General features: G+C 36.0%; 2 protein-coding genes and 1 pseudogene across 4 annotated transcripts; 2 read left to right on the top strand and 1 right to left on the bottom strand.

Moving 5' to 3' along the window:
* The first annotated feature begins 587 nt into the window (after window positions 1-587).
* LOC107003255 (cold-responsive protein kinase 1-like) lies at window positions 588-4168 on the top strand. The gene is made up of 8 exons (XM_015201557.2): window positions 588-1061; window positions 1777-2174; window positions 2262-2387; window positions 2482-2609; window positions 2717-2927; window positions 3022-3253; window positions 3339-3489; window positions 3597-4168. Exons 1-8 carry the CDS (start codon window positions 697-699, stop codon window positions 3909-3911), a joined length of 1926 nt encoding a protein of 641 aa, XP_015057043.1. The 5' UTR covers window positions 588-696; the 3' UTR covers window positions 3912-4168.
* A 924-nt stretch (window positions 4169-5092) lies between these two features.
* Window positions 5093-13176, bottom strand: LOC107003165 (pentatricopeptide repeat-containing protein At3g14330). Of its 3 annotated transcripts, none has more exons than XR_003575291.1 (2): window positions 6262-6369; window positions 5093-6150 (listed from the first exon to the last, which is right to left on the bottom strand). XR_003575291.1 is itself a non-coding variant. In XM_015201439.2 (2 exons), the coding sequence occupies exon 1, from the start codon at window positions 13128-13130 to the stop codon at window positions 11190-11192; it is 1941 nt and encodes a 646-aa protein (XP_015056925.1). In that variant the 5' UTR covers window positions 13131-13176; the 3' UTR covers window positions 5093-6150; window positions 11171-11189. The 3 variants fall into 3 exon arrangements, 2 of the variants coding, with proteins under 2 accessions (XP_015056925.1, XP_027768947.1); XM_015201439.2 differs by lacking the exon at window positions 6262-6369 and adding an exon at window positions 11171-13176; XM_027913146.1 differs by lacking the exons at window positions 5093-6150; window positions 6262-6369 and adding exons at window positions 6999-7016; window positions 11171-13176.
* On the top strand, window positions 6144-10724 carry LOC107003166 (annotated as a pseudogene).
* Window positions 13177-13904: the final 728 nt, after the last annotated feature.

The raw sequence follows: 13904 nt of genomic DNA, 5'->3' as shown, positions 1-13904 counted from the left end.
AAACAGTTGTCACGTATTTATATATAACGCCTACAAATGGAGTCTACTTTCACATTTTATTTTTCCTAATCACGATTTGTTTTGATTATTAATTGATCTTTTTAATAGTAATACTCTTCTTTGAATTTTTCGATTTTTCTACCATTCATGCTAAAATTTGTGGGGAAAAAAAATCTCTATCTCACCTAGATGTTCTATTAGATGGACTAAAAGTGCTTAACATTTTGCAAACTTAAAGAACCATATATGTGCAGTATAAAACAAAAGAGACTAAAATAGACCCACCCTAAAATTTCAGGGACCATTCTTGCTAAAAACCTTTTTTTTTTATCAAATCCATAAGAATAATACAGAAAATATTCTAGTCTAATCTTCTAGCTCATTTCCAACAGATTATCAAAACATTGACCATACATCCATGTTGTCATCATACTCCCACTCTCCCAATTTACGTGACACAATTAAAATTTTGAGTTTATAGTAATTTTCAAATATAGCAATTTAAAGTTTCTATGTCTGAATAAACAAACGAAGTTTAAAAATTTGAATTTGAGAAATTTCTATTGTGTCACATAAATTGATACGGGAAGGTGTACATTTTGTTGACTATTTCTGTTGTGTATATATAAAAACTAAGCTTTCATCTTCAAACCCCTAATCTTATTTCAATTCATTTGTATCAAATAACTCTAAGACATGGCTAGCTATGTCTGGTGGTGGCGATTGATGGTAGTGATTATCGGTTCTGTATTAATGCAGAATCCGGTTTTTTCGCAGCCACAAACAAACTTATTAGGCAAAGGATGCAGTCAATACAATGCAACAAATTTACCTGATTTCTTCAGAAGGCTTAATGCTAGTTTTGTTGATCTAAGGAATCAATTGTCTAATCAAGACAAGCGATTCGCCACGACACAACAGGCTGTTTATGCTATGATTGAATGCAGAAAGTATTTGTCAAGAGCTGATTGTGTTTCCTGTTATGATTCTGCTGTTTCTCTCATCAGAACTTGCTCTGGCGCGAATGGCGCTCGTGTTACTTATGATGGTTGCTTCCTCAGGTGAGTTCAATTCACCTGAAAACAAGTTTGAGTCGACTTTATAAGTTTCTTCTAGTAATATAGACTCAATTATGTTATGCTTTTGCCGGATTATCCTCTCATAATGCACTACTTTTGAATAGTTGATGTTTTTAAAGAGTCTGAACAACGTAAATTGATAAGAGCTAGTGGTGTTGTTCTTCTAAGCTTAACTCTTTGAAATACTCATGTTGTGTGGTGATTTAAGTTTTTGTTGAACTCGAATTTCCTATGAAGGAATTACTTCTCCATATATGAAGAAACAACGTAGCAGGGGAATAAGTTCCTTGAGGACAGTGAATACGCGGTTAAAGTTATTCTATTTTTGGTTCCCTTAAGTTTGGTTCAAAATCTTATGCAATTGCTCTTAGTATTTTCACATCAGAGTTGTTGAGTCTTGCTTAAAGTTTCATTTCTTTGAAGAATCATGAATTGTAATTGTAAACCATCTTGTTTGATGTGAGATCATGTGTATCTGGTTGTGGCAATCTTCGATTGAAAGAAGATCGTGAAAACTCAACACTATGAGAAGTAGAACTTTACCATAAACCTATGTTGCTCGGATCCTTGAAAAATGTTGTCCAGTGTGTGTTGGATCATTCAAAAGTTTAACTCATTTTCGGAGGATCCGAGCAACATAGATGTGGAATACCTTCTAAATCATTAACTCATTGCTCTATCGATGCCTCTTTTAAAGGTACGAGAGCAACAACTTCTACCAAGATACTACACAACCAGGAAATGCTGAGATCTGTGGGAACAGAACATCTTCTCAAGCGAATGCTTTAAGCCCCGTGGCACTACAACTCTTGAATGATCTTAGTACAGCAACTCCAAGAATTAGTGACTTCTTCGCAGCCACAAAAAGGGAAGCATCCGGTGTTACTGTCTACGGAGTAGCACAGTGTGCTGAAAGCATAACGGAAAGTGGTTGCCGAGATTGTTTGGCAGTTGCATATAAGAACATAGAAGGCTGTTTACCTAAATATGCAGAAGGAAGGGCTGTTGATGCAGCGTGTTTTATGAGGTACTCGGATAGAGCTTTTTTTGCTGATAACACGACAACTGATATAACACCATTTCTTGGCGGAGGAGGTAGGAAATGAACCTCTCTTTTTCTCAACTCTTACTAGTATTAGCTCGTTTTAAGACAAGTTTATGATGGTGGTGTTGCTTATGTAGGAAGTTCAAACAAGAAGAAAGCCGCCATTATTGGAGGTGTTGTTGGAGGTGTAGGACTTCTTTTGATTGTATTGGCTGTTTTCCTATGGTATCGACTATCAAGAAAGCCAAAGACAGCTGAGAGAGGTCAAATTCGGATGATCATTTCTGAATCTTCTTTAGTTCTGTTTCGTCCTTCCATTTATTCATGTTGTTAACTGATATAGTAGTTCATATTCAGGTAATATACTGGGAGCAACTGAGCTGAGAGGCCCGGTGAGCTATAGCTTCAAGGATCTAAAAATTGCTACCAAAGATTTCAACGAAAGTAATAAACTTGGTGAAGGCGGTTTTGGTGATGTATACAAGGTATGTAACACGAAAACAGTTGAAGATCCTAATTTTAGTCATATGGACTAGATGATCTTCGATTTTTGATGTATTATTCATTTGGTGACCCTAATGTTATTGAACAGGGAACTTTGAAAAACGGAAATGTAGTAGCTGTTAAAAAACTAGCAATCATGTCAAGCAGAGCGAAAGCAGATTTTGAGACTGAAGTTCGTCTTATCAGTAATGTCCATCATCGCAATCTCATCCGTCTCTTGGGATGTTCAAACAAAGCATCAGACCTACTACTTGTTTACGAATACATGGCAAATGGCAGCCTCGAAAGATACTTATATGGTTGATATTTTTGTCTATCCGCCTTACTATTTTCTCCGAGTCAAATCAAGGAAAAGTCTTAAAAGTAGTCATTTTACCTCTCATGGTTTTGCAGGCGACAGACGAGGGATGCTCAACTGGAAGCAAAGATTCAATATAATCTTTGGCACAGCTCGTGGCCTTGCATACTTGCACGAGCAATTCCACGTCTGCATCATCCATCGAGATATAAAATCCAGCAACATTCTACTAGACGACGAATTCCAGCCAAAGATAGCTGATTTTGGGCTTGTAAGACTTTTACCTGAGGATCAAAGTCATGTTAGCACTAAGTTTGCTGGTACATTGTAAGTCTAACTTTACGAGTTTCCTGATATAAGTAAAGGCATTATGCAAAAAACACGAAGAACTCAATGTGATATAATGATACAGGGGATATACTGCACCAGAATATGCAATTCATGGACATCTAACAGAGAAAGTTGACGTCTATAGCTTTGGGGTTGTCGTTCTTGAAATAATCAGTGGAAGGAGGAGCAACGATATGCAAATCGAGCCTGTCACTGAATATCTACTCGAACAGGTCTGTTCTCATTTTCAAATATACAATCTTTCTTTGAGTTAATGATAAAACACATCTAAACTATCACCTTTTCGCGAGTCCTATCTAATCTTGGCATGGTGAAATAGGCGTGGAAGCTTCATGAAACTGGCACGCCTGTAAAACTAGTGGACGAGACATTAGACCCCAACGAATACAACGAACAAGAAGTGAAGAAAGTCATAGAGATCGCGTTAATGTGCACACAGTCACCAGCAAATCTTAGGCCAAGCATGTCTGAAGTTGTTGTGATGCTATTAAGCGATCGTAGCACAGAATCAAGAACTCCAAGCAGGCCTACTATCATTAGCATGGATAAGAGTAATGCATTCGACGCATCCATGACTACAGGATCATCAGCTTCAACTGCAACCAACACTTTTAGTGATTTCACCGGCCGCTAGTATGTTGTAACAAACAACAACTACGCTTCTGTTCCAAACAAGTTGAGGTATAGACATTATGTTGGTTGGCCCCATAATGATTCTTATATAGTCATGTTCATATAAATAGTAAAAACATGCAAGTACAATAAAGAGTAGAACATTTATATAATTCTTTCGAAATTGCTCTTGGTAGCATTAAATATTATTCCGTGTGATTCAATTGGTTTGTTTTACTTTCATTTTTCGTCTATTACAAAAATAATTCTTTTTCCTTGTTTTGGCATCTCTTTAATTTCAATTTTCTGATTGATATGTATAAACCATAAGATTAAATGACATTTTGGTACTTCATACATATCTTTAATCTAAGACAAATTCAAAAGTCTCTTTATCTTCTTAAACTCTGTATCAAGTCAAAACTAACAAACCAAAAATTTTAAAAAATAAATTAAATCATTTAGTGATCCACCACCTAACCCGACCCATTAAAAAATATGATATGACCCATTTTATTTTATCTTTAATCCTAAATTAATCCCTCTCTTTAAACCTTGAATTAGGATTAAAGACAAAACAAAATGGGTCATATCATGTTTTTTAATGGGTCGGGTTACGTGGGTGGATCACTAAATGGTTTAATTTATTTATTAAAATTTTTGGTTTGTTATATAAATAATTAATGTTAACAATTTTTAATTAAAAAATAATTTAATAGATTGAGTGACTTTCTGAGGAAAGAGTGGATAGTTGAGTGACTTTTGAGTTAAAATTCAAAGTTGAGGTACTTTCTGAGAAAGAAGTGCATAGTTGAGTGACTTTTGAGTGAAAATTGAAAGTTGAGTGACTTTCTGAGAGAAGAGTGCATAGTTGAGTGACCATATGAGGTATTAACTCTTTTACACTTGGAGGTCATATTCCAAATCAAACCTCGAATACTAGAGGGGTTTAATTTCCTTAAGGGGACACTGTGAGTTCAGTGGACTTGATCTTTTTCCTATTAAAAATTTTCCAAATTCTGGTACGTGATTTACAAATTTTAGATTTGTGAATTAATCTCAATTCTTCTATTCTTTTGTTCTTCACTGTTTCATTAAACTTGGTAAATTCATGTTTCTGCAAAGTTTGTTGGAATCACTAAGATTCTTTAGAGACATATTAACAACAATTCTTCTTTATATTGTAAAATGCCATCCAACCAATTGGCAAACTATACCACCTTTCAACAAAATAAATGTTACTAGCAATAAAGATAAAAGGAAAATAATGTATAATAGAACACTTATTAAGTGTGTAACGAATTAACCCCACATTATTATGTACCAAGTAATTTCCACCAACACAGGTGTCAGGTGTCAGATAACTCTTCCCACCAAGGCGTATGAATAGAGGGCAGTTAACTGTCACAAAGGTTAAACAACATTCGATATTTCATGGATTCTAGTGATTAATCCAACAACAAACAGAAGAGAAGCTTTCACATGATGTAACCTTACTAGGGCCACTTCAATACAATAATTCAGTTGGCTTTTCATCATCAGATGTTCGATATCTGCATGAAAGCACAACTCTAATTCGGATTCACACCACATAAAGTTGATGTTACATTAGAAGGAGAAGACAAGTTAATGGTCCACTTTGAGCAACTAAGAAAACAAAGAAAATGACCTCTTTGTCCAATTTGATTAGTTACACTACTTTTGGGAAATGATATTTTGAACTTATGCATGTATCTACTTCTGATTCAACCTTAAAAATAAAAAAATATATTTACTTGAAATATATTAAGAGAAATAACAAACAAGAGAATTATTTCCACCATTTCAATTTATGCGTCGATGTGTACTACAAAAGTAGACTTTAGCAACTTGTGGTATTAAGCATGTCATGACAACATCAGCGCGGATAAAGCCAAAAATAAATTTAAATTATGCTTTAATATAAAATGGTGCCTTTTTTCATCATCCTTAATTGGAATATAGAGAGCATTGTGTAATCCTCTATTAAAATGGAACTACATAGGAGTAATATATCTTCATAGTCTTACCAAGAAAGTCTCCAAAACAAATATTATTGCGCTTTAGTTCGTTGTTGTTACTGCTTTCATTTCCGTATTCCTTTTCTCAAACTGTGTTGAGATGTGTTACTTGAGCCGAGGGTGTATGGGGAACAACTTCTCTAACTTTACGAGGTAGGGTAAGGTTTGCACATACCTTGCTCCAAGTTCGAGTCGAGACTTCCGGCTAGATGATCCTTTTTCCTGTTAAATATATAACCACAATCAGTTTAATATTTTTGGACGAAAACCAAAAGTGCTCTCTTTTGACAAATATAAAGGACCAAAACTGCTCGGAGGTATATTTGAACCTACCCAAAACACAGTGGCCGAGCCAAAGTCTTCACCGAGGGGATCAAAATATGAACAGTTAACACACGAAGACGTTAAAGGGGGGTTCAACATCTACTATTTATACATAACAATAATCTAAATCATATATAAACAGGGTAATTTTCTGTCGAAGGGGGTCAGATGAACCTCCTAGCCTCTACCTGGTTCCGACCCTGCCCAAACACATGGAATAAATATCTACCCTTCAAACCTTTAGTCATTTCAATTGCATTATAACATAAATTTCTGTGGATCAAATTCTCAGACATGGCTAAGTACGTCTGGTGGTGGAGCTGGTTGTTCACAGTGGCGTTTAACTGTTGTTTAGCGATGCAGAAGCCAGTTGTTTCCGATCCACAAACCAACCTGTTAGACGAAGGCTGTAGTACATATAATGCAACAAATTTACCTGATTCTTCAAAAGGCTTAATGAAAGTTTTGGTGATTTAAGGAACCAGTTATCTAAACATGATAAACGTTTTGCCACCACACAACAGTCTGTGTATGCTATGGTCATGTGCAGAAAGTATATGTCAAAAGCTGTGTCTCCTGTTTCGATACTGCAGTTTCTCACATAACAACTTGCGCGGGTGCTAATGGTGCTCGTGTTACCGATGATGGTTGCTTCCTCAGGTTAGTTTCTTTCTCAGATATCTCTAGGGACTTGCACAATTTTAACTGAACCTTTAAGTACTACTCCCTCCGTTTCATTTCGTTTGTTTGATTTTGACTTGGCACTGAGTTTAAGAAAGTAAAAAAAACTTCTGAATCTTGTGGTATTAAACTAAAGATATGTAAAATGTATCAACATGTCCTTTAATCTTATGGTCTTAAACATGTCATGTGAAAAGTTAGAATCAAAGAGTTGTCAAAAAAAAAAGGGAAGAGGCATTCTTTTTCAGACGAACTAAAAAGGAAAATAAGACAAACAAATTGAAACAGAAAAAGTGAATACTATGCAGCAGCCTCGAGCTTAATCAGGATAATCATATTAGCAATATTTTAGTCATTATTGGCATTAATTCAAGTAAGAACTAAGCTATTAGTTTCAGTATTCCAAAGCGTTATTTCAATTAAACAATCTTGTTTGGTGTGAAATCCTCTTTATTCCTCTGGTAATCTTTGATTCACAGGAAAAATGTCACTGAAACTCAACACTGTGACAAGTAGAAGTATTCCTTACCTTTTTATGTGCAATATCCATCCACTTTCTGAAGCAGCCTATTTTCTAATTGTTGTAGGTTGAAGCCCATAGTGGTAGCAGTGAATAACAAGTTACTAAAAGAAGATTTGATTTGATGTAGTTACTGTACAGCATGCTTTGTTATGTTTCCACATCTGTTACTTCTTTTTCTAGATTGCTTTGATTCGTTTTTCCTTGAGCCGAGGGTCTATCAGAAACAACCTTTCCACTTCTGAGGTAAGGGTAAGGTCTGCATGCACTCTACCCTTCCAGGTCTCACTTTGTGGGACTATACTGGGTATGTTATTGTATTAAGAAGATTCATGAGCATGAAAATGGTTGATTATGTTAGAAAGTAAGAAGGTGATCCAAACACTTCTAATACTCTAATGATGCATTTTTTTTAAGGTATGAGTGCAACAATTTCTACCATGAAGCTACAAGTCCAGCAAATAAGGACTTCTGCGGAAATCGAACAGCTCATCAGCCGCATGCTTTGAACCTTATGGTACTAGAGCTTTTGAATGATCTTATCATGGGAACTCAAAGAATTTGTGGCTTCGTTGCAGCCACGAATAAGAAAGAAGCTAGTGTTACTGTCTATGGAGTAGCACAATGCGCTGAAACCATCACTGCAAGCGGCTGACAAGATTGCTTGACAGTGGCATATACAAACATAAAAGGCTGTTCGCCTAAACATGCGGAAGGAAGGGCTCTCGATGGAGCCTGTTTTATAAGGTTCTTGAATAGAGCCTTTTTTCCTGATAACCAGATAACTGATATCAGATCATTCCTTGGTGAAGGAGGAAGGACATGGAGCTCTCTTTTTCCAAACCTTACTATTATTAATTCATGATTGGCATAGCACATCTAGACACCTCAAATCGTTTCACCATGTCAATTGAACACTCCAACTTACAAAATGATCATCCAGACACCTCCAAAATTTATGTTCCACGCCAGCATCGGGTGTCCAGAGACACACAGGGGACGACTGATGAGTTGCAGTGTTTAGTTGTCAGTTAAGATCAAGTTGATGTGTCTAGATGTGCACTCTCATAGTTGGTCTTCTTAGTTTCCAGGTGTGGCCATGTTTGAGCGTCTGCTTATGTATTATCCCTCATTCATTTTAAGATGAACTAAAAATTGGTGGTGGTGCTTTATGCAGGAAGCTCAAACAAGAAGAAAATCATCATTGGGGGTGTAGGTGGAGGTGTAGGACTTCTTATGATTGTACTGGCTGTGTTCCTATTGTATAGACAATCAAGAAAACCACAGGCAGCAGACAGAGGTAAAACTTGGAAGATCACCTTATCATTTTGATGTGATCCAATGTACGAAACAAGATAAAGATAAGAATTAAAAGCAACAAATGAAGCTAAACACAAATAATTTCAAAGAAGTAGACGATAACTATATTGGAAAACCAATAGAATCACTTTCTGCAAGTCAGAACAAGCATTATATAAGTCCTTGAGTTCCTCTGCTTGGCCCCTTGTGATTGGCCTTGATGGAACTTGGGGTTCTCTTTTCTTCTTTCATTTGTCCTTATGTTAATTTATGTAGTAAATGATATCGTAGCTCGTGTTCAGGTAATATACTGGGAGCAACAGAGCTGAGAGGTCCTGTGAACTACAGATTAAATTATCTAAAAATTGCTACAAAAGATTTCAATGAAAGTAATAACTCGGTGAAGGTGGTTTTGGTGATGTATACAAGGTAGGTAATGCTGAAACAGTTGACCGAATCCTACTCATTTATCCTCCAAATTTAGTTCATAGGATGATATTAATGTTATTGAACAGGGGACTTTGAAAAATGGACATGTAGTTGCTGTTAAAAAGCTAGCAATGGTATCTAGCAGAGCAAAAGCAGATTTTGATACTGAAGTTAGGCTTATCAGCAACGTCCATCATCGCAATCTCATCCGTCTTTTGGGATGTTCTAACAAGGGAGCAGAGCTAGTACTTATTTATGAATACATGGCAAATGGCAACCTTGAAAGATACTTATATGGTTGATTTTGTCTATACGACCAATTATTTTTTCTCCTAGTCAAGTCAAATCTTCTTCTTCTTTTTTGAGAAGGTAGTCAAGTCAAATCTTTATGCTCGATAAAAATTTAAACAGATCCTACCTTTCATGGTTTTGCAGGTGACAAACAAGGGATGCTCAACTGGAAGCAATGGTATGATATAATCATTGGCACAGCTCGTGGTCTTACCTACTTGCACGAGCAATTCCACGTCTGCATCATCCATAGAGATATAAAATCCAGTAACATTCTACTAGACCATGAATTCCAGCCAAAAATTGCTGATTTTGGGCTTGTAAGACTTTTACCTGGGGATCAGAGTCATGTCAGCACTAAGTTTGCTGGTACCTTGTAAGTCAAACTGCTCGAGTTTCTTTCCTTACATCAGTAAAAACATTATGAGAACAGCAAACATATCAATGAGATCTAATTGAAACAGGGGATATACTGCACCAGAATATGCAATTCATGGGCATCTAACAGAGAAAGTTGACGTCCATGGCTTTTGTGTTGTTGTTCTTGAAATAATCAGTGGATGGAGGAGCAATCATATGCAAGAAACTGAATATCTCCTTGAACAGGTCTGTTCTCATTTTCAAATTTCATCTTCTTTTCATATTATCACTAAGTTCTTTCTTCCAACAAAGCTTTCCTATTCGAAATGCACTTGTCACCTTGTCAAAATAGGCGTGAAAATTTCACGAAGCTGGCATGCATGTAAAACTGGTGGATGAAACTTTAGATGTCAGTGAATACAGCGAACAAGAAGTGAAGAAAATCTTAGAGATTGCCTTAATTTGTACACAATCACCTCCAAATCTTAGGCCAAGCATGTCTGAAATTGTTGTCATGCTATTAAGTGATCGTAGCGCAGATAGAAGAACTCCTAGCAGGCCTAATTTTGTTAGCATGGATACGATAACAATCGCAAACTCATCCATGATTACTGGATCATCAGCTTCTAATGCAACCAACAATTTTACTGATATCACTGGCCGCTAGCTACATGAGAGCTTACTGTATATATGAAAATTATGTCGACACTCTAGAATCCAATTTCTTCCTTACCTTTTCGTTCTTTTTGTTTGTTTGTTTTGCTTGGTTGTAATATAGATGATTTTTATTACTAGTTTGAGTGTGATGGGAAGTGTGAAGCTACAAAAAATGTATAAAGTTGAAGTTATGGTCAAGATTCGCCCTCCGCAAGTGATGAGAAGTTTAAAGATATTTGCAATCTATTTGTTGAAAACATAATTAAACGAATAAGTATATCATCTCTTACAACTCAATCTTTTAGATGAGATGGTCATACAATTAAAGGTAATATTAGAACTTGCGGAGATCTGCTGCTCATTATCAAGAAGAATTTCACATGTTGGTGCACATGACGGGGAATATTAAAGACATAATTAAGTAAACAAAAACATTCTCTTAACATCTATTAGATGAGATGGTCAGAATTCCTCATTGGAACTGAGAAAAAGCCTCATTTGAATACAACAAATTCCGGGTTCACAAAATTCTTTCAACTTGTAAAAAGAAAAGCAAAGAACTCCATTTTTTCAGCAAGACGTTCAATTTTCATAGAAATGACAAGAATGTGTTTCGAAAGAACCAATATTTTTCTGATTTAGTACATAGTTAAGATAAAAGATCTTGATGGAAGTACTTACAAAATAACAACTATGAGGATCACCAGTATTCATTGCAAGAGCATTTCCCTTGGTCGAAATGGTGGAATCGGTTTGTATCTCTCACTATAATCCTTCTTCTTGTTATTTCGGACACAAACTTCATCCAAGAGTGACAATCAGCACAAATACGAATATTTTTTGTCACTCTAATTGGAATACCAGAACCAGTTTGAATCAAACCAAATACAGTAGCAAGCCGTTCACTATGCCCACATATCCACTCTGCTTTTGTTTCCTCGCTTACATCATGAAGGACAACTCTCGTATCAGGTTTATACCCAATTTTCTCAATAGCTTCTGATAACTCATCCCAAACTTCCTTGTATTCATCCGAATTACGAAATTCAAAACCACCACCAGCCATAAAAGTGTGTACTTTATTTCTAACTTGTATCCAGCTGCATCCTGCCTCCTTTTTTATTCCCTTATTCTCCATCATCTCTCTCACTTTTTTAACTCCCTCCCACATCCCTGCATTTGCATAAATGTTTGACAGTATCACATAATTCCCGCAGTTGTTAGGTTCCATTTCAAATAACTGCTCCGCTATAAGTTCTGCAAGAGAGACATTTCCGTGAAGTCTGCAGGAATTAAGCAGTGAGCCCCAAATGCTTCCACTAGGCTTGACAGGCATTTTCTCCACTACTTGCAGTGCCTCTTTAATTTTCCCAGCTCTACCTAATATATCAACAAGACAAGCGTAATGCTCCAAGGAAGGTCGAATTCCAAAATCTCCAGTCATACTCTCAAACAATTCCTCGCCTAAATCCGCAAGCCCTGCATGGCTACAGCCAGACAACAAGGCAATAAATGTCACACCATCCGGCCTAACTCCACTACTGACCATTTCATTAAACAACTTCATTGTTTCTCCCATCAATCCATTGATTGCATACCCATTGATAACGGTATTCCACGATGTTATGTCTCTGTACTTCATTCTTTCAAATACTCTTCTACAATACTCCATCACTCCACATTTCGCATACATATCCAAAAGCGAGTTTAGTAAAACAACATCAGGAACATTAGTTGATTTAACAATTTGTGAATGTATCTCTCTCCCATAATAAAGGTACGTAACCTGAGAACAGATAGCTAAAATCGTCGTAAAAGTTACCCAACTATATCCCACATCCTCATTCTGCATTCTCCTAAAAGTCTCAAATGCTTCAAAAACCTGTCTTTTCTTAACAAAACCCGCGATCAACGAATTCCAACTCACAACATTTCTCTCAGGCATTTCCTCAAACACCTTCAACACATCCCGAAAACACCCACACTCAGTATACATCCCCAAAAGAGCATTGTACACAACTTGATCAGCTTCTTTATCAGCTTTAATAATCTGAGCATGAACACCCCTACCAACCCTCAAATCCGATATCCCCGAACAAGCTTTCACAGCCATGGAAAACGCGAAATTGCCCGGTTCAATTGACCGGAACAACATCTGAGAATAAACCAGTAATGCCTCCCTAAAACACCTTTTTCTCGAATACCCAATTGCCATTGCAACCCAAACTGATTCGGGTCGATTCCCATTTCCAATTGCGTGCTCGAAAACACGACGAGCTTCATCTAGCTGATCACAAACAGAGAAAAGGGTGATTAACTTAGATAAAATTAAAGGGTCGTTGAGAAAACTTTTGTTTGAATTCAAAAGAAGGTGAATATATAGTCTGTGACCATGTTCTACTGATTTCTTCGAAATACAAGCATGGAGAAGAGACGAATAAGACTCGATGTCAAGTTGAGAAGATTTTTGGGATTCTATCAGAAGAAGAGCTTCGTCGAGTTTTCCGGATTTGGTGAGAGATTTGAGAGATGAATTGAAGGGATTTGTGGGTGTTTTGTTAAGCTTTTTGAAGCTTGAATTGACTTTAATGGTGGCTGTGACAGTTAAGTTAGTTGGTAGAGAAATGGCGGGAATCGCCATTGGTGGTGAAAGAGCTCGTTACAGTAAAAGAAATGGTAGAGTACATTTTATGTGCGATATTTTATTTTATTTTTTTTATCAAATACGTCATAAATTTAATCTCAAACTTAATTTCACATATTTCACCTTATCTCGCATACAAAATGACCCTTGTTATATCGAACGAAATATACTGGGCAGGCATATTGCGAAGAAACGATATGTTCCTCTTAATTTTTCTTCCAGAGTCTAAACTTCTTATTTATATTCTTATTCCTATAATTAGTTACTTGTTGTTTCAGTATTTTCCTTTGTAATTCAATAATCTAAGAGTTGCCGTTGTAATTAAGCTATCAATAATTATATATTACTTGAGTATTTGCGTTGAGGATTCATATTTATTACAATGAGAATGAATATCTTTGAATCTTATCGACTTTGATACATAGAGCAAATAATATAATGCACGCAAAAGTTTTTGATTCTTTTTTTAAAAAAAGACTACATATATAAGTTGTAATGCTTACATATCCATCATTTGAATCTCTAATAATTATTTCAATAAGCCAATGAATTATGACTAATGAGTGCAAATTGATCAAATCAAACAGTTAAGATTAAACACTTATTATTAATTTTTAAAATTCATATAAATAGTAAAAATGTAACTTAACTTTATCAAACAAGTTTTATATTCGATCATGACTTCGATCCGAACATCAAGCATCTCGTGACTCTTGTCATAGATAGCATATTTGTGTTGTCCAACACTATCTAAATGTTAATGTACTTTCT

The sequence above is a fragment of the Solanum pennellii genome, chromosome 11, assembly GCF_001406875.1.
Source record: "Solanum pennellii chromosome 11, SPENNV200".
In the NCBI taxonomy this organism is placed as follows: Eukaryota; Viridiplantae; Streptophyta; class Magnoliopsida; order Solanales; family Solanaceae; genus Solanum; species Solanum pennellii.
Note: the sequence above shows the minus strand (reverse complement) of the source record. Positions and strands in the feature narration are given on the sequence as shown.